Raw genomic sequence first — 23,782 nt, 5'->3', positions numbered from 1 at the left:
AGTAGATCAACTAAATTTCATGTTTTGGACGCAGGAAAGGGAAGGTGGTGGCAGCCAGTTGGCCGTGCAGCCTCGCGACGGTGGCGCTGGGTACCCTTCCGGCCCTCAACCTACAGGCATGGCCGGCAGCGTCCCTTCTCCGCAGCCGCCTCCGGTGCCTGCTGCCGTGTCTCTCAGCCTTGTTCCGTCTCCTCCGTCTTCTGTGCAGACGCCACCGTCGGTGACGAATTCTGAGGTTTTGCCAGCCGCTGGCACTGGAGCTAGCACCGGCCATGGCGTCATCAACTTGAACGACATCAATCTCGTGGACGGCCTCCGTGGCAGAAGCACCGGCGAGGCTGGAGCAGGAGGGTCTGGCTGCAGCCGCTGGCCACACGATGAGACGCTGGCGCTTATCGAGATCCGGTCGGAAATGGACAGCGTCTTCCGCAACGCCGGCCTCAAAGCGCCCGTTTGGGAGGAGGTCTCCAGGTGAGAACGAATCCGAGAGGTGCCACACTCTGGTACCGGTAATTTTCCTTCCGTTTCCCTTCCGAATCCTGCTTGATTTCTATGAGATTGGGGGCATGGTTTTACGGTATGCCATGGCGTGGCTGTTCAGCCCAATACTAGGAGTAGGCCACACGCGGACATTGCAGAGCGCAGTAGTTGCAGGCCTGGACCCTTTTTTTCTAGTATTACCTTTAAGTGCGTTTCTAAACATGGATGCGCTCTCGTTTTTGGTAAAAGAAGGAAGCCTTCTGCAGCCAGCTTTAATGAACCAATTTCCATCTGTCTCTCTCCACTTGCGGTGCCATCAGCTTGACATCATCGCATATCTATCACTCTCCTTCAGTCCCTTTCAAGGGAAAGATATAAAAGGATGCCATAAATGTTTGACTCATCTATAATTCTACTCCTGGGCTACTAGTACTACTCGGTACATACTGCAATGTTTACATACCACTGCTTCATGCCTTCATTGCTATGCCAATTTTGGTTGAGACATGAAAGTAAGAAACAACTGCTAACAAGTACGACACGTGCCGTCCACTGAACATATTTTCGCAGGAAGCTAGCGCAGCGAGGCTACCGCAGGAGCGCCAAGAAGTGCAAGGAGAAGTTCGAAAACGTTGACAAGTACTACAAGCGCTCCAAGGAAGATCGTGCCGGCAGGCCGGACAACAAGAGCTACCGCTACTTCGCCCAACTCGAAGCACTCCACGCTGCAGACCCGCCGCAGCACCAGGCCGCGCCAATGGCCATGGCGGCTGCAGCTGCGAGACCGTTGGCGATGGCCCATCCTGGCGCTGGCCTGCTGCTGCCGGACCACGGCTTCTGGTCCAATACGGAGCCAGACTCAGACAATGAGTCCGATGACGAGGAGGAAGGGGGCGGTGGTATCAGTTACAAGATGTTGACGGTGCTCGTGAAGCGTCTGATAAAGCAGGTCACGAAGAGGCAAGACGCAATGCAGCAACTACTCCTTGATAAGCTCGAGAGGTGGGAAGCAGAGCGCACTAAGCGAGAGCAGGCATGGCGGGCGCATGAACTCACCCGCATAAAGTGCGAATGGGAGCAACTCGCCCAGGAGCGAGCTACCGGAGCCACCCGCGACGCTGCCCTGATCATGTTACTCCAGCGCATCATCACCAGCGGGAACTCCGTATCGCTCCCTCCTTCCTTCAGCTCCTTAGCTGCGGCCAACAAACAAAAGGCGCCAGTGATACAGAATACCTCTCAGATACATCATCACATTGAAGCATTAATCGCCTCAATGCAGTCAGTGGTTGCGAGCCGGTCAGTAGGAGAGAGCAGCGAGGGGGATAATAATGGGAGCGGTATGCCACGATGGCCCAAGGAGGAAGTCGACGCGCTAATACAATTGCGGATGGAGAAGGACGAGCTTTGGCAGGATTTGGGAGGCAAGGCTCTACTGTGGGATGACATTTCTGCAGCCATGCGGAACATGGGGTACCACCGGAGCTCCAAGCGGTGCAAGGAGAAGTGGGAGAACATCAACAAGTACTTCAAGAAGGTGAAGGAGAGCAAGAAGCGGCGCCCCTAGGACGCCAAGACGTGCCCTTACTTCCACCAACTTGAGGATATCTACCGCAAGAGGCAGCAATTCACCATGACCGGCAACGGCGGCAGCTCGAGCACTGCCCCCGATGACACTACGGTTACCGTCACCTTCTCGGAGCAGCCTGTCTTGGAGCAGAACCACCAATGTGATCTTCAAGGTAACATCGGCAATAACTTTGGTATGATGGTTAACGACGGTGGGGAGAACTCACATGCCTCACCATGCAACGACGGCCACACGGCAATGCACACAACCGTGGTTGATGACATTGCTATAAACGAGGTAATTACTTATTCAACTTTGTAGTCGCCATGTAAAATACTAGGAACTACATAGCACACAATCTAATGAGAATTTCCAATGCATAGGAGGAGAACACCCATCGCGAGCTGGAAGATAAGATCAACAATGACTTGGGCATGGTGGAAAACATTGAAGGGGGAAACTTGCATACCACACTGAGCAACGACGGCGATACGGCAATGGTCACTGTCGTGCTTGATGATAGCTCTATAAACAAGGTAATGCCTCACTCAACTTTAAACTCTTCATGTAAATTACTAGAAAGTCCACAACGCGCACTCTCATGAGAATTTCCGGTGCATAGGAGGAGAATCCCCATCGTGAGCTCAGAGTTAGGATCAGCAATAAATTCAACATGATGGGTAATGACGGAGGGGAGAACTTGCTTGCCCCATCGAGAAACGGTGGGGATACACCAATGGACAACAACATGCTTGATGACGACGCTAAAAACAAGGTAATGACTCATTCAACTTTGAATTCTTCATGTAAAATACTAGGAAGTCCATAGCACACAATATAAAGACAATTTCTGGTGCACGGCAGGAGAACCCCTCGCGTGAGCTCGAAGTTAAAATTAGCAAAGATTTCAGCATGGTAGATAATGGCGGAGGCGAGAACTTGCATGCCCCACGGAGCAAAGACGGCGCTACAACAGTGGTTACAGCCGTGCTTGATGAAAGCGCAATAAACATTGTAATGTCACTCAACTTTGAACTCTCCATGTCAAATATAAGGAAGTCCATAACACGCAATCTAATGAGAATTTCCGGTGCACAGGAGGAGAACTTGCTTGCCCCACCCTGCAATGGCGGCGATATGGCAATTGACACGGGCGTGATTGATGGTAGCTCTACAAATAAGGTAATGACTCATTCAACTTTGAACTCTCCATGTAAAATATTAGGAAGTCTGTAGCACACAATCTAGTGAAAATTTTCGGTGCACAACAGGAGAACCGCTCACGCGAGCTCGAAAGTAAAATTAGCAATGACTTCATCGCGATGGATAATGTTGGAGGGGAGAATTTGCTTTCCCCACCGAGCAACAACGATGATACGGTAGTGGATACATCCGTGCTTGATGAAAGCGCAATAAACAAGGTAATAAGTCCATAACACTCAATCTAATGAGAATTCTCGGTGCACAGGACAAGAACCAATCACGCGAGCTCGAAGGTAATATCAGTAATGACTTTAGTATAATGGGTAAGAGTGGAGGGGAGAATTTGCTTGCCCCACCCAGTAACAGCAGCGATACGACAATTGACACAACCGTGCTTGATGAAAATGCTATAAACAATGCAATTACTCACTCAACTTTGAACTCTCCATGTAAAAACTAGGAAATCCATGGCACACAATCTAATGAAAATTTCTGGTGAATAGGATAAACCCTCATGCGCGATCGAAGGTAAGATTAACAATGACTTCGCCATGAGGGATAACATCGGAGGGGAGAACTTGATTGCCCCGAGCAACAACGGCGATACGATTGTGGATACAACCTTGCTTCATGACAGTGTTGTAAACAAGGTAATGACTCACTCAAATTTGAACTCTCCATGTAAAATACTAGGAAGTTATAACACATTCTAATGAGAATTTTCCGTGAACAGGAGGAGAACCCTTTGTACGAGCACGAAGTTAATATCAACAATCATTTCAGCATGATGGGTAACGGCGGAGTGGAGAACTTGCTAGCCCCACCCAACAACAATGGCGAGATGGCAACAGACACAGTCGTGCTTGATGACAATGCTATAAACAAGGTAATGACTCACTCAACTCTGAACTCTCCATGTAAAATACTGAAAGTCGATGGCGCAATCTTAATTATGAGAATTTCTGGTGATCAGGAGGAGAATCCCTCACAGGAGCTCGAAGGTACGATTAGCAATGACTTTGCCATGATTATTAATGGCGGAGGAGAGAACTTGCTTTCCCCACTGAGAAATGATGGTGATACGACAGTGGATACAACCGTACTTGATGGCAGCATTGTAAACAAGGTATGACTCAATCAACTTTTAACTCCATGTAAAATACTAGGAAGTCCTTAACAGATTCTAATGAGAATTTCCAATGAACAGGAGGAGAACCCTGGGCACGAACACGAAGTTAATATCAGCAATCATTTCGGCATGATGGGTAGCAGCGGAAGGGAGAACTTGCTGGTCCCACCCAGCAACAATGGTGAGATGGCAACGGATACAGTCGTCCTTGATGACAATGCTATAAACAAGGTAATGACTCACTCAACTCTGAACTGTCCATGTAAAATACTGGAAAGTCTATAGTGCATTCTAATGAGGATTTCTGGTGATCAGGAGGAGAATCCTTTGCGTGAGCTCAAAGGTAACATTAGCAATGACTTTGCCATGATGATTAACGGCAGAGGGGAGAACTTGCTTTCCCCACCGAGAAACGATGATGACACGACAGTGGATACAGCCGTGCTTGACGAGAGCGCAATAAAAAAGGTAATAACTCACACAATTTTGAACTGAAAATATTAGGAAGTCTAGACCACACAATCTAATGAGAATTTTCGGTGCACAGGAGGAGGACCCCTGGCGCAATCTCGAAGGTAATATCAACAATGACTTCAACATGATAGGTAATGATGGAGAGGAAAACTTGCTTGCTGCACCCTGTAATGGCGTGGATACAGCAATGGACGCAACAGTGCTTTATGACAACGCTATAAACCATGTAATGACTCATTCACCTTTGAACTCTCCACGCAAACCTACTAGAAAGTTCATGGCACACAATCTAATGAAAAATTCTGACGCACAGGAGAAGAACCCATTGCGCGAGCTTGAAGATAAGACCATTAATGAATTTGCCATGATGGAAAATAGTGGAGAGGAGAAATTGCTTGCCTCATCAAACAACGGCGGCGATACGGCAATGGACACAACCATGCTTGATGACAGCACTATAAACAAGGTAATGACTCACTCAACAACTCTCAATGTAAAATACTAGACAATTATAGCACATAATCTAATGAGAAATTCCGGTGCACAGGAGGAGAACCCCCGGAGAGAGCTGAAAGGTAATGTCAGCAATGACTTCGACATGATGGGTAGCGACGAAGGGGAGAACTTGCTTGCCCCACCGAGCAATAGTGATGATATTGCAATGGACACCTCCGTACTTGATGACATCCCTATAAACAAGGTAATGACTCACTCAACTTTGAACAACTCACGTAAAATACTAGGATATCCATTGATGCGAATTTCCGGTGCACAGGAGAACCCCTTGCACGAGCTCGGAGGTAATATCAACAATGAATTTGTCATGATGGGTAACGATGGAGGGGAGAACTTGTTTGCCCCACCCAGCCACAACTGTGATACAACAATGGACACAGCCGTGCTTGATGACAGCGCTATAAACAAGGTAACAACTCACTCAACTTTGAACTCTCCATGTAAAAAACTAGGAATTACATAACGCTCAATCTAATGAGTATTTCTACACAGGAGGAGAACCCCTGGCGTGAGCTCGAAGGTAACATCCGCAGCGACTTCAGCATGATGGATAACGGCGGAGGGGAGAACTTGCTTGCCCCACCCAACAACATCGGCGATAAGGCAATGGACACAACCGTGCTTGATGATAGCGCTATAAACAAGGTAATGAATCACTCAACTTTTAACTCTCCACGTAAAATATTAGGAAGTTCGTAGCACGCAAGCTTAATGAGATTTTTCCGGTGCACAGGAGAACCCCTGGCGCGAGCTCGAAAGTAAGATCAACAATGACTTCAAGATGATGGATAACGGCGGATGGGAGAACTTGCTTGCCCCACCTAGCAACAACGACGATACTACAATGGACACAGGTGTGCTTGATGACAACCCTGTAAACAAGGTAATGATTCAACTTTGAACTCTCCATGTCAAATACTAGCAGGTCCATACTGCACTTGCATGCAACCTAATGAGAATTTCCAATGCACAGAAGAAAGAAGACATTGTGATGACGACTGAGGCAAACATGCAGCCTCAGCAGAAGGACTTTACAGATTGGGAGGAGACGTGTAGCGACGACATCGAAGGCAACTACACCCATGAAGATCGTGACAATGGTGGTGGCAGCAGCGACAATGAGAATGATAAAATGAAATGCATCGTGGAGCTCCGGAAGCAACAATAGCGCGCCTGCCCCAGAGATAACCGAGAAGGTGGTGACGAGTTCGGTCCCGACAAGTAGCTCTTTCCTTCCTGTTCAGTAGACGCCAATGCCCCGCGCATGTTCCGAAAGAAAGCCAGGCATCACATCGTCTTCTTCGGTTCATAAGCACCCGTTATCCTTTGCAACATCATATACCGTTTGTTGATTTCTTGCCTGTAATAACAGCCTCGATTATCAAAGGCCGAACCGGAATAAGAGTCACCCTTCTGCAGTTCTTGAATTAGCTAGACTGAAGAACAGAGGAGGTGCTTGACCAGAAGAATTCCTAAGGAACAGGTTTTATTTGTAGTGCATGCCTTGGTTTAGACAGCATGTGTTTTACCATTTTCGTGCATTGTAGCATTCGATCTGTCTCTGTTTTCTCACCATACAATTTTATCAGCAAGTTGAAGCGTTCAGGCAGGGATCTGTTATTGCTGCGTGCACGACGTTACGGTTGCATTTTTTACTTGATGGAGTATACAATTACGTGGCATATACGATGACCTTTCGAAGGATGCAGTAAAATAGCAGTGTGCATCCCCTGCAAAGGCGGCGCACGCCGGCACGCGTTTGGGATGTACAGCACACGGAGATACCCAACCGGTACTGTAGGTCCTAACTCTTCTGCAGTCACAGGTCGAAACAGATCTGTTCCTACGGTTTAGAGCACCGAGGTACCTGCCCTTGCTAGTCAACTTCTGAAACGCGTGCCCGGGCCCGCATGTGCTCAGCTTGCTGGCGAACCTGAATTTGATTTTTTTTTTTTAACATAGTCGTTGTGTGGGTAAAACGTGGTATGCTACAATGACTTATCTACTCGTGTGCTCTATACTACTACGTACTGTACTGCTGCGCACTGAACCGTGGGGAGCCATACGAAAGTGATGCAATCAGATCTGTAGTTTAATGGATAGCAAGGATCTGGCTAGTGGAGTCCCAGTGCCATGTGGTTGCACAACGGTCGGTACCTTTGCAGGCTTGCAGCGCAGTAATATCTGTTTAAGGCGAGCTCCCGTTGGCTGTTGCGCTTGTCCGCTCATCCACTCGGACATCTCCAGTTGGGATATCATTGGAAATGCTTTGTTACGAAGCAGGCCATTACACGAACACGAGGAAAACAAAACACACTGACAAAAACGAAAAAGAAAAAGAGAGGGTCTTGCCACTTGGTACCGGTAGGACGTCACGCTCCATGTCTATGCATCCCGATCTAGTGCGCGGGTCCCCGCGGTTGGCAGATAAATGTACTTGTCGAAATATAAGCTGCATCTCCACAATATTCCAATGTCGACGGCACAGTTGTATAGAATGATGGTTGTTTATTGTTGGGACAGAGAGAAAAAAAAACATGCCGAAAATTGCAGGTGAGCCGGCCAGGAGAGAGAGATCGAGAGCATGACGTCGATGACGATAGCACCCAGAAGCATCACACATCTCAAAGCATGCCCGAGCCATTTCTTTACGCACAATGATTAGCCGAGGCCCACTTGGAGAGACACCGCGCGTATATAACAATGGACGCCACTAGCCATTCTTTGATCCGCCACTATTGCACAACAGGCACCTTGTAATCCAAGTCAGAACTAAAGAGAGAAAAGGAAAACGTAGCAAGAACAGCAGCTAGCTAGCTAGCGCGAGGGATCCACCTTTTTATTCGATCCGGACCCAACCTTTGTCCCCGGCCCGGCGCGCGTCGGGTAATTTAGCTCAAGCGAGCACGGCAAGGCAAGGGTCGTGTGTTGCCGCTGTGCGCGCAATGCTGCCCGGGTGCGGTCTCTTCTACGACTGCGTCCGCCGCGGGCGGCGCGAGAAGCATGAGGCGGCGGGCCGGACGGACTCCCGCGTCTCGGCCGAGCCCAGCGGCGCGGGCAAGCCCAAGATGGGCGGGCGGCAACAGGCGAGGCGGCTGGAATGGGCCGAGATCGAGTCGATGACGGGCGGCTTCTCGTCCCGCGTGATCGGCCAGGGCGGGTTCAGCACCGTGTACCTGGCATCGCTCACCTCCTCCCGCCTCGGCGCCGTCAAGGTGCAGCGCAGCAGCGAGCGCCTCCACCGCGCCTTCCGCCACGAGCTCGACGTGCTCACGTCCCTGCGCCATCCCCACATCGTCCGCCTCCTCGGCTTCTGCGACGAACGAGGTAATAAATAAACTGAAATTCCTCACCTAACTTCCCCATGACCAATAATCGGTCAACTCCATCGGTGGCTGATCTTGTTTTCTCTGATTCATTTCCGCGCGCGTGCAGAGGAAGGAGTCCTGGTGTTCGAGTACGCGCCCAACGGCGACCTGCACGAGCGGCTCCACGGCAACAACAACAACAACAAGCGAACTGCGGCGGTGCTCCCATGGGCGCGGCGCATGGCCGTCGCGTTCCAGGTGGCCATGGCGCTGGAGTACCTCCACGAGCGGCGGGACCCGGCGGTCATCCACGGCGACGTCAAGGCGTCCAACGTGCTGCTCAACGCAGCCCTCGACGCCAAGCTCTGCGACTTCGGGGTCGCCCACGTGGGCTTCTCCGCCGCGGTCACCGCCAGGGCCTCGGCCCGGCCCGTCATGGGCTCCCCGGGCTACGTGGACCCGCACTTCCTCCGCTCCGGCGTGGCCACCAAGAAGAGCGACGTGTACAGCTTCGGCGTGCTGCTGCTGGAGCTCGTCACCGGGCGGGAGGCCATGTGCGCGGACACTGGGTGCCGGCTAACGGTCGCCGTGGGTCCCGCGCTCAGTGAGGGGAAAGTGGCTGACGTGGTGGACCGGAGGCTCGGAGACGCGTATGACGGCGAGGAGGCTGCCACCGTGGCGGCGCTTGCGCTGAAGTGTGTCAGTGTCGGTCCCGGGCTCCGGCCATCCATGGGGGAGGTGGTGCGCGTTCTCCAGGAGAAGACGGCGGCGCTGTTCTCGGCCGTTGGGCCTAAACCGGTCAGCAAGATCATGGTTTCCCTGAGTTAAATCCACTTTGTATGTCGTAGGGTGTAAATGCTTAGGAAGGGCAGACAGTAAGAATTTTCTTAGTTCGTTATACTATTGTAGAGGATCCGATGATTAGTTAACAAACCTTTGGGTCAGGTACAAAACTTTTGTGATGTCATGGATGGGGTTGTAGGCGCGTAGTGGCTCATTAATAAAAATCGGCTTGAAGATCCTGTGCATTTTGTTATGCGATATAGGATGTGATTTAGTTAATCTAAGCATGCATGTGATCCTGTAAAGGTGCTTCGAGATTACGGTGGCCAGGAAGTCAATTCGACCTTCAGCAATCAATCGAGCAGGTCATGTGCATCTCGACGTTTATACTATGGTTTGCACATGTTGTTTGTTTACTCGGCCCTTGGATGCACTCCCTCCTCACCGCTCGATCGAAAATGGATACATGCTGACATGACATGCATCTCTCGGCTCTGTCTACTTGCAGTCATGTGCATTCGTTGTACGGCCTGCGGAACCAGTCGTTTCTCGCCCAGGCCGGCTTTCAATGGTCGTTGCTGCTTCGCGCTGTTTCCTACTCTGTCTCTCTTTTTCTCTCCCAAGTTTTCCAACACGAGAAAAGTCCAGACTTACATCTTGCAGGGCCGTGCAATTGGAGGCCACATGTGGAGAACGGGTGCGCGGCCCGTGCGATACGTGGATTAAAAAAAGGGAAGACGGGTGAGCAGAGCACCGAGGCACGGCACGAAAATGACCAAGTCATGTAAAAGAGTCGCACGAAAATGCATGCTGTTGATCGGTTGCTGCTGTTGACATCCTAACTAACAGACTAAACACGGCCTGTATTAGTTGGGATGAATTAACTAGCTAGCATGGGAGTACAGAGTACTACTACTACTTATTGTCATCCAGAACACACTACGGGGGCAGCCGGGCAGGCCTAACAAATGTGCCGTGCGTAACAGTTAACAAATTAACTCGCTCTCATAGCCAAGTCGCCCACTAGAGACGCTAGTTAGGTCACAACAAATACTTAATAACAAATGTGCCGTGCGTAACAGTTAACAAATTAACTCGCTCTCATAGCCAAGTCGCCCACTAGAGACGCTAGTTAGGTCACAACAAATACTTAAATTGCCGGTTCCTGGTTGCATGTTGCAACTCATGATCAATGAGGTGGAATGAATTTCATTTAATCTGCTGTGCTTGCGAGATGGACGATGCTGCTATATACTATACTCCCTCTGTGATTTGGGAATAGTCTCAACCCCATAATAAGTTAAGTTAGGCAGAATCAGATTTACAGAAGCATAGACTGAAAGGCACCTTAAGACAATTTCATCTTGTCCTGTCTAAACTGAAAGAGTCTCAGGACATCACAGCGCAGCAGTTGGGTGTACTGGGACACGGGACATGCACGTACCCTGACCGTGCAGTACTGCATCCACTGCTTAATTCCATGACGCTGGCTGGACAAGCAATAAGCATTACTTGTATAAGATACTCAACGACAGCTGGGTTTCTGAACGGCAAAGCTGGTGAAATTTAGCATTCTGTTGATCACAATCACATGGAAACCAGATCGCTTTGCGCACAAAAGTCTGCGTTTTCGCTGTTCGTCAATGTGGAATTAGCGCGAAAACAAATGCTCGCAACGTGATTTAGGAAGAGGGCACATTATGCTTGGCAGTAAAGCTACTGCTTATTGCTTGCTTATACGAGGCTGGTGCGGTCTGAAACCCTCTTTTGTTTACGCGCTGCCTCTGCTCATGCCACATGGGGGTTTGATAGATACTCCTATATAACAGTTGCGTTCTTATTTAGTTTTTTAATTGTTAGCTTGACGATCAGCTGAATGGCGTGCTTCATTATTGCTCATTCTTTAGTCGGAATGTTGAAGTGGCCATGCCCGGATCCTGTCTGAGTTTGTTTATTCAAATAAGTGAAATTCACATATACGCAGCTAAATAGCGTTTATTCAGTTATAATTTAATCATAAGCATGCGGTTGCAGCGGAAGTCGTTAACATGGCCATCTTTTCTGAAGGTGCACAATCAGAAGCTGACAGATGTTGCCTTAAGAAACAATTTTGCTAATTCTCAGGTGCCCAGATTATTAATTAATCTTGGTCACTTAGAGTTACACATCAGAACGTCTAGAATGGCCATCTTTAAAGTGGTGAAATTTTAGTGAAATGCCAGTATAATTTTTAGCTATAGGTTCTATATGGAGTTACTTGGGGACGATGATGGTTAGAATTTAATCCAAAATCATAGAAATTTGGCTGACTTTTAAGCTAAAATTTGGGCAACCGATGAACAACACCCCCACAAATTAACACAACCGGTGATGCTTTTATTGCGGACAACAAGATCAGTGAAACACATTGTTCTTTTCTGGATAACGGATCGAAGAGGCAACCTCTGCATCAAATGATGCACACAACCTAGTGTGCGCTCTAGTACTCTTCATATACACAACAGTCTCTAGTTTCGATTAGATATTAGCGCAATACATCATGAACCCCCACGGTTTCACCTATCAAGAACAAATTAGAAGATCAACGTTGTAAAGAAAATAAAAATAACACAATCCCAATGTCTTCGGGGGATGAAATATTAATCCTCAAATTGAACTTTGAAAAGGCGTTTGATATTTCAACATGAGACCATCTTGCAAGATCTCAGAGGAGACCATCTCGCAAGACCTTCATTTTATGGGATGTGAAGAACACTGGCGATTGGCGAAAATGGATTAAGCAAATTCTACCCCAAACAGGGGTGTAGGTCAAGGAGCCCTTTCGCTGCTCCTTTTCGTGTTCGGTGTTGATCTTCTCCGGTGTTAACAGGAATGAAGATTTTTACCCAAAAAAAAACAGGAATGAAGAATTCAGCTCCCAGTTCAGAGAGAGGGGACATTTCCCGGTCATTCAATATGCAGATCATACAATTTAGGTTTAGAAGAAACACACCGAATCGCCCTTTTAGAATGTACCTCCGAGAGTCTGGAGGACTTTCTTTCGGTATGGGTCATTCACTATCAATAGCGGTACTTGTTGTGTTGTAAAAAAGGCTTTCCTTGAAAAACAGCCTTTTGCAAAAAAAAAACTTTTTAATAAGTTAATCATGTCACACTTCAGTGACGCCCCTTAGACTGAATTTATGCTGGGAATTGAAAGTGGTAGCGATGGATGAGCTGAATTAAGATGTACTTTATCCGATTCTAAATATAAGATGTCTTGCTTTGTTTAAGGGTGTGATGAGACAGCTCCAACTCCACAAATTTGGTGGAGCTGGTCATTTGTAAATTCACTTTTTCGTGGAGTTGAAATTGTGATACTTCAAGAATGCAACAAAACAATGCTACTACACATCTCCCAAATATCCCAACTCTAGCCCCACTATCCCAAACACACCTAAGTTGAAGTTTAACTAGGTTTATTAATAAGCTACCAACATCTACAATATAGTTCTATTAAATTTGAAATCATATATACTTATTCGGTATTTTAGTTGTTTGTAGATTTTTCTATAAACTCGATTAAATTTTAATTTTCTTGACTTATGACAAAACATATTATGTTTAGGAACAGAAATACTACATGGAAAAAATAAAACAACACATTTATGCAACCGACTTACATGTTACACAACGCATGTATGATAATAATACGGAATTTATATTGAGCGAACGTTCGCTCTTTAGTCTTTTGGAGCAAACGATCTATTGGCCATCAGATTAAGAAAACTATGCCTGGCCACGTTTCAGGTATGCTGTGCGCAGTCCAGATGCTTGGGTGCATACGGCGTAGCTTCTCTCTCGGATCAGTTATTCCCGCTGGTTTCTTTCTCCGTGTGGGTTTATTCGGTCATCTCCTCAGGCCGAGCAGGCCGAGGAGCAGGCCTACATAGTTGAGGTTGAAGACATGTCTCAACATCCGGATCTTACTGTCGTCCCACGGCGGGTATCTGAACATGAACTCGATCAGAAAGCTTCTTTTGAAGACCGCCTTCTTATTGCTGAACATGTCGAAGGTATACTTCCCGTGGTACTGCCCGAACCCGCTGTGCCCGACGCCGCCGAACGGGAGGCCTTCCACCACATACTGCAACGGCGAAACAGTAGGTCAGTAGCAAGGAGATTGACTCCAGCCTCTGCATGGAGCGACACACACACTGACACACAACTACCTGCACAATGGCGTCGTTGAAAGTGACACTCCCAGATGACGTCTCCTCTGTAATCCGGCGCTTCAGCTTCTCGTTCGTGGTGAAAGCGTAGATCGAGAGAGGTTTCGGCTTTGACTTTAAGAACCTGATGCTATCTTCGATCTTCTTTACCTGAAATCCACCATGTATAGTATCAGGTCAGCGGTAATCCGTCAAGAAATGTCGAGCTGTTGTAGGCCAAGCTAGCGTGTGCGCACCGTGATGATCGGGAGCAGCGGGCCAAATATCTCCTCGGTCATGATGTCAGAATCGACCGGAGGGTTCAGCAGTATGGTAGGTTCAATGGCCCTACACCATAGGCACCGTGGCCGCATGAGGCACCAATTCCGTGTACAGGGTATAGTCATCAGAAGGGAGCAAAAACTCACAAGGTCTTTGGGTTCAGTGAACCACCGTGCACCACAGAAGCCGCCACCTTAACATCCTGCAGGTAGTTGCTTAACCTCTGGAAGTGCTTTGCGTTCAGTATCCTGGCCATGCACTCCGGTGTAGCGATGAAGTTCTTGAGCGTTGATTTCAGTAGCCCAATCTTCAGTGAGAGAGAAAATACATGCTCAAGAAGCAGGCTTTTAAGATATATGCAGTGTAAATGTATTACTATTTGATTTTCACAGTACTCTAGATAGCAGAGTGAACCAGACCAGAATGGGTGCAAATTTCTCCTCGACCAGGATGTAATCGATGGCAATGCAAGCTTGGCCGGCACAGACTGACCATTTCGCTCCAACTATGCGATTCACTGCAACCTGTCCGTGTAACCGATACATTCAGCCTGTCCTTCAATACTGTTGCAAAAACTGAAAACAGGCACAAAAAAAAAGACCCCCGAGCATAGTACCTGTCTGCCCCTCTTGCCATCCAGATAATCAACGATGCAGGGGCATTTTGAGCCCAGTTCAAGCGCGACTGGGGTCAAGTGCTTTGCTGCTTTCGTCAAGATAAGGCGCCCTACACGTTCACTCCCTGAACAACACCAAGAAACGGCCATCAGATACAAGCACGCAAGAACACCAAGCTGATGTCTCCTTTGTGCAGAATTGTGGTCTGTAGTTACCGACCGGTGAAAAGGACCTTGTCCCATCTGTGCTCCATGAGTTGCTCTCCAACTTCCGGTCCACCCTCGACGACCTTCACAGCCTCCGAGTCCAGGTACCTCGGTACGGTGGCAGCGAGGAATGCAGCGGTGGATGGCGCGAGTTCGGATGGCTTCAGAACCACGACGTTGCCAGCCGCAAGCGCACCTGAGACCGGCTCTAGAGCTAAGCCTGCATTACAGCACCGGCATATGTTTTGGCTTTGAGCCTATGATCATTGACATAGCTAGTGTGAACATGACTAGATTGTTGATGATGCAGAGACAAATTAGTGTGATCTAGTCGTAGAGCTATTGATGGAACGGATTCAAATCCCGCTCTCGTTCTCAAAATCAACAAGTGTGAGTTTACATTTCGTCTATAAACTTTAAATCAGACAAATTTCACCCTTAACTTCTCCCATTTTTATGTTCATTACAATGTTTATGTTTTCCTTATTATTTGATTTGTTTACTTCTTCTTTTTTTAACGCTTTCAAAAAATTGAACACCAACCTGCCAAGGATGAGAAACTATAGCCACATCATCGTATAAACTATTTTCGGTGGAGCGAAGGGACCAAATCTAGACAGTTTTGACACTAGAATGGCCGTCTATTTCTGGTATTGTAGTCAAGGGAACAAATTTAGGCTCAGGCAGTAGTATGTTGAGGGACAAGACATATGGTTTGTGTTACTACAAATGATTAATGAATATGGAGTCAACTTAGAATATCTCCTGAATTTGGTCTGGTTCAGATGCCCACATAAGTTGTGTAATAGTAAAGAAGTCAAAGATATTTTATGCACTGCTCTTACCAGATTTTAAAAAAAGGACAACTAGCAGACGCAATGCAGCAAAATCCGAATGTTGCCTTTATCATATTCCCCTTCGAATTTAACAACTACGGTACTACGGGAATTTCGTAAAAGGTAAAAAACAAGATTCAAGTGAGTGTCACCTAATGGGAAATTCCAGCAGGAGAATACAAGCACAACGCCGAGCGGTTCGGGGACCACTAGCGCGGTCGCCGGGAAAGAAACCAACGGAGCTTGAGCCTGCACTTACCGAATGAAGTCAGACATTGCAAAATTAGGACTGCAATGAGTCTAATTTACGGGTCTGTCGCGAGCTAGAGCTTATTACCTTCTCGGGAGCCGCCCATTTCCCGAGGTTTCGCAGCGTGTGATTGACGGACTTGACAAGAGCCCCAAGCTGAAGACGACCAAAACAAGCAACTTTTACCAAACGAACAGATCAAACAAACCAAGTAGTAACGAGAAAGATTTAGATCGATCATCAACGACGTAAGTGGGTTTAGCATGTCATGGTCACTGGTACCTCGTCTCTGTAGGATTCAGCACGGTTCTTGCCGAGGTCGTCGCGGAGCACTTCGAAGATCTCCTCCTCCTTCTCCGACAGGAGCCTGAGGAGTCCCCTGAGCTGCGACCGCCTCCAAGCCAGCTCCCTGGTCCTGCCGCTCTCGTACACCTCTTGCAGGCCGCTCACCAGGCTGCCGAGCCGAAGGCGGGGCTTCTCTTGCAAGCTTCCCATGGAGATGGAGACAGAATCACACAAGGAGCTAGCTGATCGCCACAGGGTTAAGCTTGGCTTGCGGACCGGACTGCGGACGCGTGTTATAAATAACGTGCTGGCCCTGGCCGGACCGCGTGGCCCTGTGTCCGTGTGGTTGAAATACAGCGCACCGTTCATCAATGTGGGTAGTTCATTGTCACCCTAGGAGCGGTTGGGGGAAGATATGAATACGGAACTACTCTGCGTACGACAAATCGTACGATCTCTGTCCGATGCCTAGGTGATGCACTGATATTTGCTTAGCCCAGAGGCCCAAGCCTAGGTGCCACGGTGGATTTTGCTAGGCTTGCGAGCTATTGTATGCAAATCGTATGATTTGTGTCGTACGCATAGCACTGCTCATATGAATATGATACGATCCACCCCCACACGATCGTATGCAGGCACAGCTGCTGACAGGACGGCCGTTAGCTTTCGTGTCAAAATTGCAGATAAGGTGTAAATAGATTGTTGGGCTCATTGCTGGTTCAATTAATGACGTGGAGGTATTACTGTCTGTAACACAACTTTAATCTGCCTGAAGATCCTTCCCAACTGCGCTGTTACAGAAATTGACAACGAGGGGATCCTGTGAGAACCAAGTTCCACATCGGTGGGAATTGCCTGACTGACGGCGACCACTTCTCAGTCCTTGAGTATCAAAAATAGTCGGGTCAGGCATCCTAGAAATTGTCTTTTGTGATATTAGTAACATCAGTACTGCTCTTACTATTTGGTTCCCGTGCGTGATGTCTTTGTCCTGTTTGCATCGGTGGCGTATTACAGAAACAACGTGCCTCCTTGCATAGGACGAGTGGACGACCAACATTGTTCGGCAGCAACATTGCTAGGGATTGAAGGGGGCTGCGCTGCTGAGAGAGCAACGACGAAAGGACGAGGCACTCTAGTCCTGTAGGTTTCTTTCGCCCTCGGTGGCTGAGAGACAGAGAGAGCGACACGAGTGCCCGCCCGCCTGCCCGGATGCCCGAATGTGAGTCGTGATTAGGCCGGCCCTGGCCGCGTGCAGCCGGTCGCACTGGGCCCCCGTAGTCCAGTAGCCCCGTCGAGGTACACACAGCAGACACATGCCATGATGTAGTCGCCAGACTTTGCGCCTTGCTTAAGAAACAAAAGACTACATTTAACAAGCACTCGTTACTGCAGCCCACTGCCAAGCACCCGTCCATGCTCTACGGCCCAAACTGTAAGAAAGCAATACCCAGAAATAGGAACCGTGAAACATGGCCTTTGGGCTTCGACTTGGTTTTTAGAAGGAAAAAAGGAAAAAGCCCATGAGGCCTTTGACAGTTTGACTCGACTGTCAGGAGTCAGGGTCGCTCAAAAAAAAAAGGTCTGAAGTCAGGGAGCGTGCCTTAGAGGAGTTACACTCTTCATTCTACAAAACATATCACATATCTTTTTATTATTCAATATAGCTCATTTTTCTATTGGTTCTCGTACTGGGCCAATAACCATTCGCACTCATTTATTTTTAATCAAGGGCGAAGCTATCCAAGAAGAGCGTTGGGGTCAGTTTAGTTGTATTGGTGTCAATTTCTAAAAGTAAACAACAATTACCACTAATGCATAGAGAGATTTGCAAAACTCATTGGTGTCATGTGACACCAGTGAGACAACGTAGCTCCGCCCCTGTTTTTAATCCAATATGAGTGGTCATGCATTAGAACGAGACTTGTCTCGGTCCCAGTGCAAAAATCTACATGAGTATGATTAAGAGAACTGGCGATACATCATGCGTGCTTGCTCCGTTCAAAAATAAAAGCCGTATAAATTTTTTTGGCCGCTAAACTCGTAAAGTTTGATTAAATTTATAGTAAAAAAAATACCAATTTTCGATGCCAATTCAAGAACACTAGAGGCATGATATTTTATATGTCTTATATTTTAAAGCAGATTAACTAAAATATATTTAGCCAGTTAGAACCGGGAAAAAGTAGTTCCCTTATACAGATTCAAGGAGGTTAAAACAACTACTTTTGTGATGAGTCCTTATGTACAAGTGAATTATTTATATAGTATATATTTAGCTAATCCATATTAAAGACAAAGCCGCGACAAGTAATATAGATCAAAAGAGTGATATACTCCGAAATGGAAGATAAAGAAGAGAAAAATAAGTTTAGGAAAGCATCTAGATAAAATTGCGGCAAGAAATATAAATCAGAAGGAGTATTATACTTTGAAATGAAAAAGAAGAAAATAAAATTAATTAAGTTTAGGAAAGCCCGGATAGAAAGCAATTCAACCAGTAAAGCCTATGTCTTGAAACTGCCTAGCTCAAAAGCACTACAATCACAACACAGAATACACATGAAAGTTAATTGAAAGGGTCGACTGAGAGATACAGAAGTGAATTCCCTGATAATCAGGTAGACCTTAATTTTTTAGCTTACGTAACCATTTTTGCATTTGATGTGATTGCTTTTTTAAATATATTTTTATACAACACAGTTCAACAATCATAATTTAGTCTAAAGAAATACTCAAGTCTTTATTTAGATTTTTTTTGGACTTTCCATAGTATTAAGCCTTTATTCCGCGAGAAAATGTTCAAACAAGTTAAATATTTGACAATTATTTCCGCAAACAAATTTGACAATTAAATTTATAATTTTATTTCCCATGATCCTGAAAGCACTTATAAAACATAGGTACAGATTAGAATGCGTTATCTACAGAAGGGCAAGCTCTCTCATGCTTCGCACTTGGGACATGCGGCATGGTCCTTCTGCGGGGCCCCTTTGCAGAAGAAGAACTTGTGCGGACACCTGAGCAAGCAATTATCCGCCAAGCTCACCACGGCACCACCCTCCTTCAGCGTCCTCATCTGGCTCGGCAGCGCTCCGCACAGATAGTTCCCTTGCAGCATCAGCCTGGCAAACGGCGCCCTTTGGCCGTCGTCGGCCGCGGCTTCGTCCGCGACCCGAACGACGTACTCGTTCGGTATCCCTCCAGTGAAGCGGTTCCGGTCAAGCCCCACCACCGCGAGCCTCGGCATCGCCGCGAGACACCTGGGCAGCCGCCCGGCGATCCTGTTGCCGCTGAGGTCCAGCTCGACGAGCCGGCTGCTCGACGCGCCGACGCCGGACGCCGGCTCCTCGACCGAGCCGAGCTGGTTGGACCCGAGCCGCAGCTGCTGCAGCGCCGGGTGCCGGAACACGGCGCCGGGCACCGCGCCGGGGACGGCATTGCCCGTGAGGTCCAGCACCTGCATTGCCGGCAGAGCGTCGAACGCTGCGGCCTTCAGCGGTCCGGAGATGCCGCTGTTCCGTGCCACGACGGACACGACCTGCCGGGGCAGCGCGTCCAGTAGGGAACCCGACAGCGTGTTGCCGCTCACGTCGAGGCGAGCGAGCGAGCGCATGTCCCCCATCCACGGGAGGCTGCCCGTGAGGCCGTTGTGCTGCAGGTCGATCCGCGTGAGCGCGCCCAAGGACGCGATCTGGGACGGTATCCGGCCCGTGAAGGCGTTGCGGGAGAGGTCTAGCTCCTGGAGCGCCGACGGGGCGGTGAAGAGGGACGCCGGTATCGCGCCGGAGAAGGCGTTGGCGGAGAGGTCGAGGACGCGGAGGCTGGGCGGCAGCGGCGACCCCGCCGGCAGCGCGCCGTGGAATCTGTTTCCCGTGAGGGAGAGGAATGCGAGGAAAGGGAGCGATGCTAACACGGGCGCGGGGAGAGTGCCGGAGTATCCGGCCGGGTCGAGGGAGATGCCCGCGACGCGGAGGTAGGAGGAGTCGTTGGGGGCCGCGTAGCAGCGGAGGCCGCAGGGGAAAGTGGCGCAGGGGTCGCGGGCGAAGTCCCACGACGCGAGGCAGGAGTAGGACGGGATGGTGGCCGCGTCCACGGCCGACATGAGCGACGCCAGCGCGGCCTTGTCGCCCGGGAAGGTGGTCCGGGGAGCAGCAGACAAGGCCGCGGTCGCCGCGTGCCGGAGCAGGAGCAGGAGGAGTAGTGGTATTGCGAGCCGGACGCGATTGCTACTAGCAGACGCCATCGTCGCTTCGATCGAGGAGATGAGAGGGAGGAGCGATATCCGTTGAGCTCGTGGTCGTCGGGGGTTGGTTTGCTTTTGAGGGAGTGGGATCAGTCAGTGGAGTGTGAGCTGTTGCTGCCGGTCAGTGTCAGGGTGAGTATACTAAATTGTGCGGCGTGTCTGTATGCGCCCGGAAAACTGGGAAAGGGAAGACGAGACCGGGGCCTTTGCCTTTTCGAGCTTTGCTCTGTTTTACGACGTCGGTGCCATGGTGATGACAGCCTTTTGTCTCTTGGGTGCGTTCCATGATTCGTTCGTATGATTGGAGGCGGTAGAGTGCCGCTCACTCATGGTACTATGTTAATAATACCAGTTGCGGCTTGCGGGTGACGGTGTGAGCCTATAGACGACGCAGGCGGTGGCCGGCGGCGGTGTATACTGGCACGCACAACCACGTGCGCCGGTCAGCCAGAGGAACAAGAAGCAGGAGGCAACCAGTCAGCAGGTTGGACTTCGGCCTGTCCCGCCGGCTGCTTCAATACAAAGGAGTCTCTGTTTTGCTTAAATCTTATGGGCCCGAAGCTGTGTATAAATGGGCTGGCCTATGCCTGCAACGTTGGCCCATGCGTGGTGGCCGGTACGTGCAACAAAGCCGTTTTAGGCGGGCCTACGTGAATTACGTCCTTGCATTCAATCGGTGCCTGTAGCTTAGATTTCAGGCCCGTTACTTTTCTTCTGACGGAAGGGATCTCATATATCCCCCCCATCAAGCATCCGAAGAGCCCACCAGCTGTCAAAAAAAAAAAGTTGGAAGAACCCAGCTAGTGTAAGAGCAATTCGAGAACAGCACTAGGGTTTAGAGTTTAGAGAGCACAGGGTCGTAGCCGTCTCTATGGGATTCGGCGGTTCCTCTATCGTCATCTTGGTACTGTAAAACGTCGATTTGGGTTTGGGAGTCAACATCACAAACCATGAAGTTCAAAACGTCGATTTCCTTTTTTGGGTGGTCAACGTCATAAATCGTGATGTTTAAAACATCCATTGGTTACGAATGGCTAATCTTTTTAGTGCCAAGCTATATATGACGCCATTCGCTAGTCTAGTCGGTTGGCAGTGAACGATGGAGTCATATTTTGTTAATTCTTTTACATCAGGTTTGTTTTTTTACTGAACTTTCTAAGAGTCAATTTTGCTTACACCTTTAAATGGTCATCTGTCAGCTGGATCCACGTAGAAAAACTTCGCGGGTCACAGAAGAAAAAAGACGCTAGCAACATCGAGACTTCGAGAGTATTTCCCTGTCTGACCAATCAGCGAGGTGAATAATCCATGATCTGGATACCTCGGTTAAGCGAGGACATACTGTCTGCTTTAAAATTAAACAGTACTAACAACAAGGGACATGACTTCCCAACAGTGTCTGCCTGGTAGTTCAGTTATCAGTGGGCAATTGGGCATACCTGTCAGGCTGTCACTGCAGATAGTTGGCCATCTTAATGAGAATGGACCCGGGTCTACGAAATGAAACCGGCCACTGCTCAGTTAAGAGGTCAAGGGATCACAAAAGTTTCATTAGCTAGTACTTATGACAACTTGGACTCTTCTTTAAGAGGTCAAGGGATCATAAAACGATCGCCAAGATGGTCAATGGCACATGCTCCTGCAGCAGAAAGTTATCACGATTGTTTTGTGTGTGTCTCCGTTGGTCATGCACTGACTCTCGTGCTTCTCCAGGAGAATTACACATCGGCTATTAAGAGAGAAAATATTTCTCTAGATTCGTTTATATGAAGACTTTAACCTGCATGCTAAAACTAAACATCGACTACTCCGACAGAATGTGCGTTTATACTCTCTCGGTCCATACTGTAAAATACAGAGAAAAGTATATTTTTTGTCCCAATTTGCCAAAAAGTACACAAACGATTCCTCCAACTTTTTTCGTATACTGTTCATCCCTAAATGTTTAAACCGGAAATTAATGATCCCTCGGTCCATCCAAAAGGGTATTACTGCCGAAATATCATGGTTTTGGCCTTAATATTGACATGTCATCCTACAAGATAACATCAATTCTCTTTTTAGCCACTGCGTCGATTTGTTTCCGAAAAAAACTAAGTCTGTGTGGCAACGTCGAGGCAAAAACGATGACACATCAACACTAATACCGCTTCACATTGGGTGAGGTACCTTTTTGTCAGGTTTCGACAGTTGAGAGACAAAAAGTAAAAAAAGTTGAAGTATTATTTGTGTAATTTTTGAAAAGTTGGAGGACGAAAAATATGCTTTCCTCTAAAATATGTTAGGTTTCGTCAAGACAAATATATTTGAAAAAAACCCTATTAATATGTGACTTGTAATATATGAAACCACAACTATTAGTAAGTTCATAACGAGTCTAGCATACGAATTCCATGTCATATAAACCACGTATTAACATAGTATTTTTTTTTGTGTCAAAGTCTTATACTACCGAACTGAGGGTTGATAAAATTGGACAAGGAGGACACAAAGACCACCACCAAAATGAGGTAGGCTCCTGCTTACATAATGCGTCCAACTAAAGCATTGTTTACAAGAAGGGAAGAAACTCTATTGTACGGGACTTTACAGGGTGAGGCGCCTCCCTTAATTTCCCAAATTTCTGTGAATCCAAAGTGAAATTTTATGAAGCTGGAACTAAACATAAATAAAAACGATCTTGTGTTCATCGTGTCCCAGCGCTTGACATTGGTCCCGCCGGCGATCGCCGGAGTGATCCCCGCCGCCCACTGCCGAACCTAAAAGAGGGTGCTCGCGCATCCCCGGTGTCGGAGCCCCGTGCTACGACACCGTCCATCTCCTCTTCAGGAGCATGTGCATCTTTCTGCAGTACCTATTTTACGGGAATGGTAGTTGTTCTTTTTTTTTCTGAGCTCAAGTTGGTCTGTTTTCGTCGCTCGTTTAGAAGAAAGAATTTAGTTCTTCTACTGCATTAAGAAGGACGAGGAGGGCACTTTATAAGATTAAAAGTACTTAGAAAAAAATAGTGTTAGCTTGTGAAGAGAAACCGGTTTTTTTTTGACCGAAAACTGTAGGAGAGGTTCCGACGGTATATATATATATATATATATATAAAGGAGAGTGTCGCGCGAGCGGCCACGATGCCACCCGCGCCGGCCAGCGAGTTCACTCGCGGGCCAGAGACGTGCAGCGGCAGCTGCGCCATGAACACACCGCGTCGCGAGCGACGCCGTCGGGATCGCACCGTACTCACCCGGGTGCGCCGAGGACAGGGCGGAGGGCAGCCGGTCAGAGAATCGACTGCCCCCAGCCCGAACCCTGGCAGAAGCCATCATTGCTGCAAGAGTCATGGTGCGGTACAAGCCGCAGCAAGGCACGCCGGCACACGAGGCGTGGAGTGCAGAGTTGGACGCGCTCCTCGCACT

General features: G+C 48.2%; 4 protein-coding genes across 5 annotated transcripts; 2 read left to right on the top strand and 2 right to left on the bottom strand.

Moving 5' to 3' along the window:
- Positions 1 to 19: 19 nt before the first annotated feature.
- On the top strand, positions 20 to 6,922 carry LOC100830336. Its single transcript, XM_010237472.2, is given in 19 exon segments — positions 20 to 471; positions 1,051 to 2,347; positions 2,434 to 2,586; positions 2,673 to 2,825; positions 2,915 to 3,064; positions 3,149 to 3,232; positions 3,322 to 3,471; positions 3,757 to 3,903; positions 3,987 to 4,139; positions 4,227 to 4,379; positions 4,461 to 4,613; positions 4,698 to 4,850; positions 4,930 to 5,082; positions 5,170 to 5,322; positions 5,404 to 5,556; positions 5,632 to 5,781; positions 5,865 to 6,017; positions 6,106 to 6,255; positions 6,346 to 6,922. Coding segments are annotated over 19 exon segments (4,305 nt in total). The 3' UTR covers positions 6,541 to 6,922.
- Positions 6,923 to 8,064: 1,142 nt separating this feature from the next.
- LOC100830031 (probable receptor-like protein kinase At1g33260) lies at positions 8,065 to 9,721 on the top strand. Its single transcript, XM_003572714.4, has 2 exons — positions 8,065 to 8,699; positions 8,808 to 9,721. The coding sequence occupies exons 1-2, from the start codon at positions 8,318 to 8,320 to the stop codon at positions 9,506 to 9,508; spliced, it is 1,083 nt and encodes a 360-aa protein (XP_003572762.1). The 5' UTR covers positions 8,065 to 8,317; the 3' UTR covers positions 9,509 to 9,721.
- A 3,342-nt stretch (positions 9,722 to 13,063) lies between these two features.
- On the bottom strand, positions 13,064 to 16,416 carry LOC100836459 (aldehyde dehydrogenase family 3 member F1). 2 transcript variants are annotated; one of them, XM_024462440.1, is made up of 10 exons: positions 16,127 to 16,416; positions 15,932 to 16,000; positions 15,747 to 15,843; positions 14,772 to 14,978; positions 14,552 to 14,676; positions 14,331 to 14,459; positions 14,082 to 14,242; positions 13,911 to 14,001; positions 13,675 to 13,824; positions 13,064 to 13,589 (listed from the first exon to the last, which is right to left on the bottom strand). In XM_024462440.1, exons 1-10 carry the CDS (start codon positions 16,337 to 16,339, stop codon positions 13,353 to 13,355), a joined length of 1,479 nt encoding a protein of 492 aa, XP_024318208.1. In that variant the 5' UTR covers positions 16,340 to 16,416; the 3' UTR covers positions 13,064 to 13,352. The 2 variants fall into 2 exon arrangements, with proteins under 2 accessions (XP_024318208.1, XP_003569985.1); XM_003569937.4 differs by having other exon boundaries at positions 14,355 to 14,459; positions 16,127 to 16,415.
- A 2,542-nt stretch (positions 16,417 to 18,958) lies between these two features.
- Positions 18,959 to 20,580, bottom strand: LOC100829718 (probable LRR receptor-like serine/threonine-protein kinase At4g36180). The gene has a single exon (XM_010237471.3). The coding sequence runs from the start codon at positions 20,373 to 20,375 to the stop codon at positions 19,074 to 19,076; it is 1,302 nt and encodes a 433-aa protein (XP_010235773.1). The 5' UTR covers positions 20,376 to 20,580; the 3' UTR covers positions 18,959 to 19,073.
- Positions 20,581 to 23,782: the final 3,202 nt, after the last annotated feature.

Source organism: Brachypodium distachyon, chromosome 3 (genome assembly GCF_000005505.3).
Source record: "Brachypodium distachyon strain Bd21 chromosome 3, Brachypodium_distachyon_v3.0, whole genome shotgun sequence".
NCBI lineage: Eukaryota > Viridiplantae > Streptophyta > Magnoliopsida > Poales > Poaceae > Brachypodium > Brachypodium distachyon.
The sequence above is the reverse complement of the archived record's forward strand: the minus strand, read 5'-3'. Positions and strand labels throughout refer to the sequence as shown.

Excerpts from the sequence above, each read along its gene's own strand:
- LOC100829718 (XM_010237471.3), bottom strand. The coding sequence starts at position 20,375 with ATGGCGTCTGCTAGTAGCAATCGCGTCCGGCTCGCAATACCACTACTC.
- LOC100830031 (XM_003572714.4), top strand. The coding sequence starts at position 8,318 with ATGCTGCCCGGGTGCGGTCTCTTCTACGACTGCGTCCGCCGCGGGCGG. Across the intron at positions 8,700-8,807 it reads CGGCTTCTGCGACGAACGAG|AGGAAGGAGTCCTGGTGTTC; the intron begins GTAATAAATAAA and ends GCGCGCGTGCAG.
- LOC100836459 (XM_024462440.1), bottom strand. The coding sequence starts at position 16,339 with ATGGGAAGCTTGCAAGAGAAGCCCCGCCTTCGGCTCGGCAGCCTGGTG. Across the intron at positions 14,677-14,771 it reads GGACAAGGTCCTTTTCACCG|GGAGTGAACGTGTAGGGCGC; the intron begins GTCGGTAACTAC and ends GGTGTTGTTCAG. Across the intron at positions 14,460-14,551 it reads ATGGCAAGAGGGGCAGACAG|GTTGCAGTGAATCGCATAGT; the intron begins GTACTATGCTCG and ends TTACACGGACAG.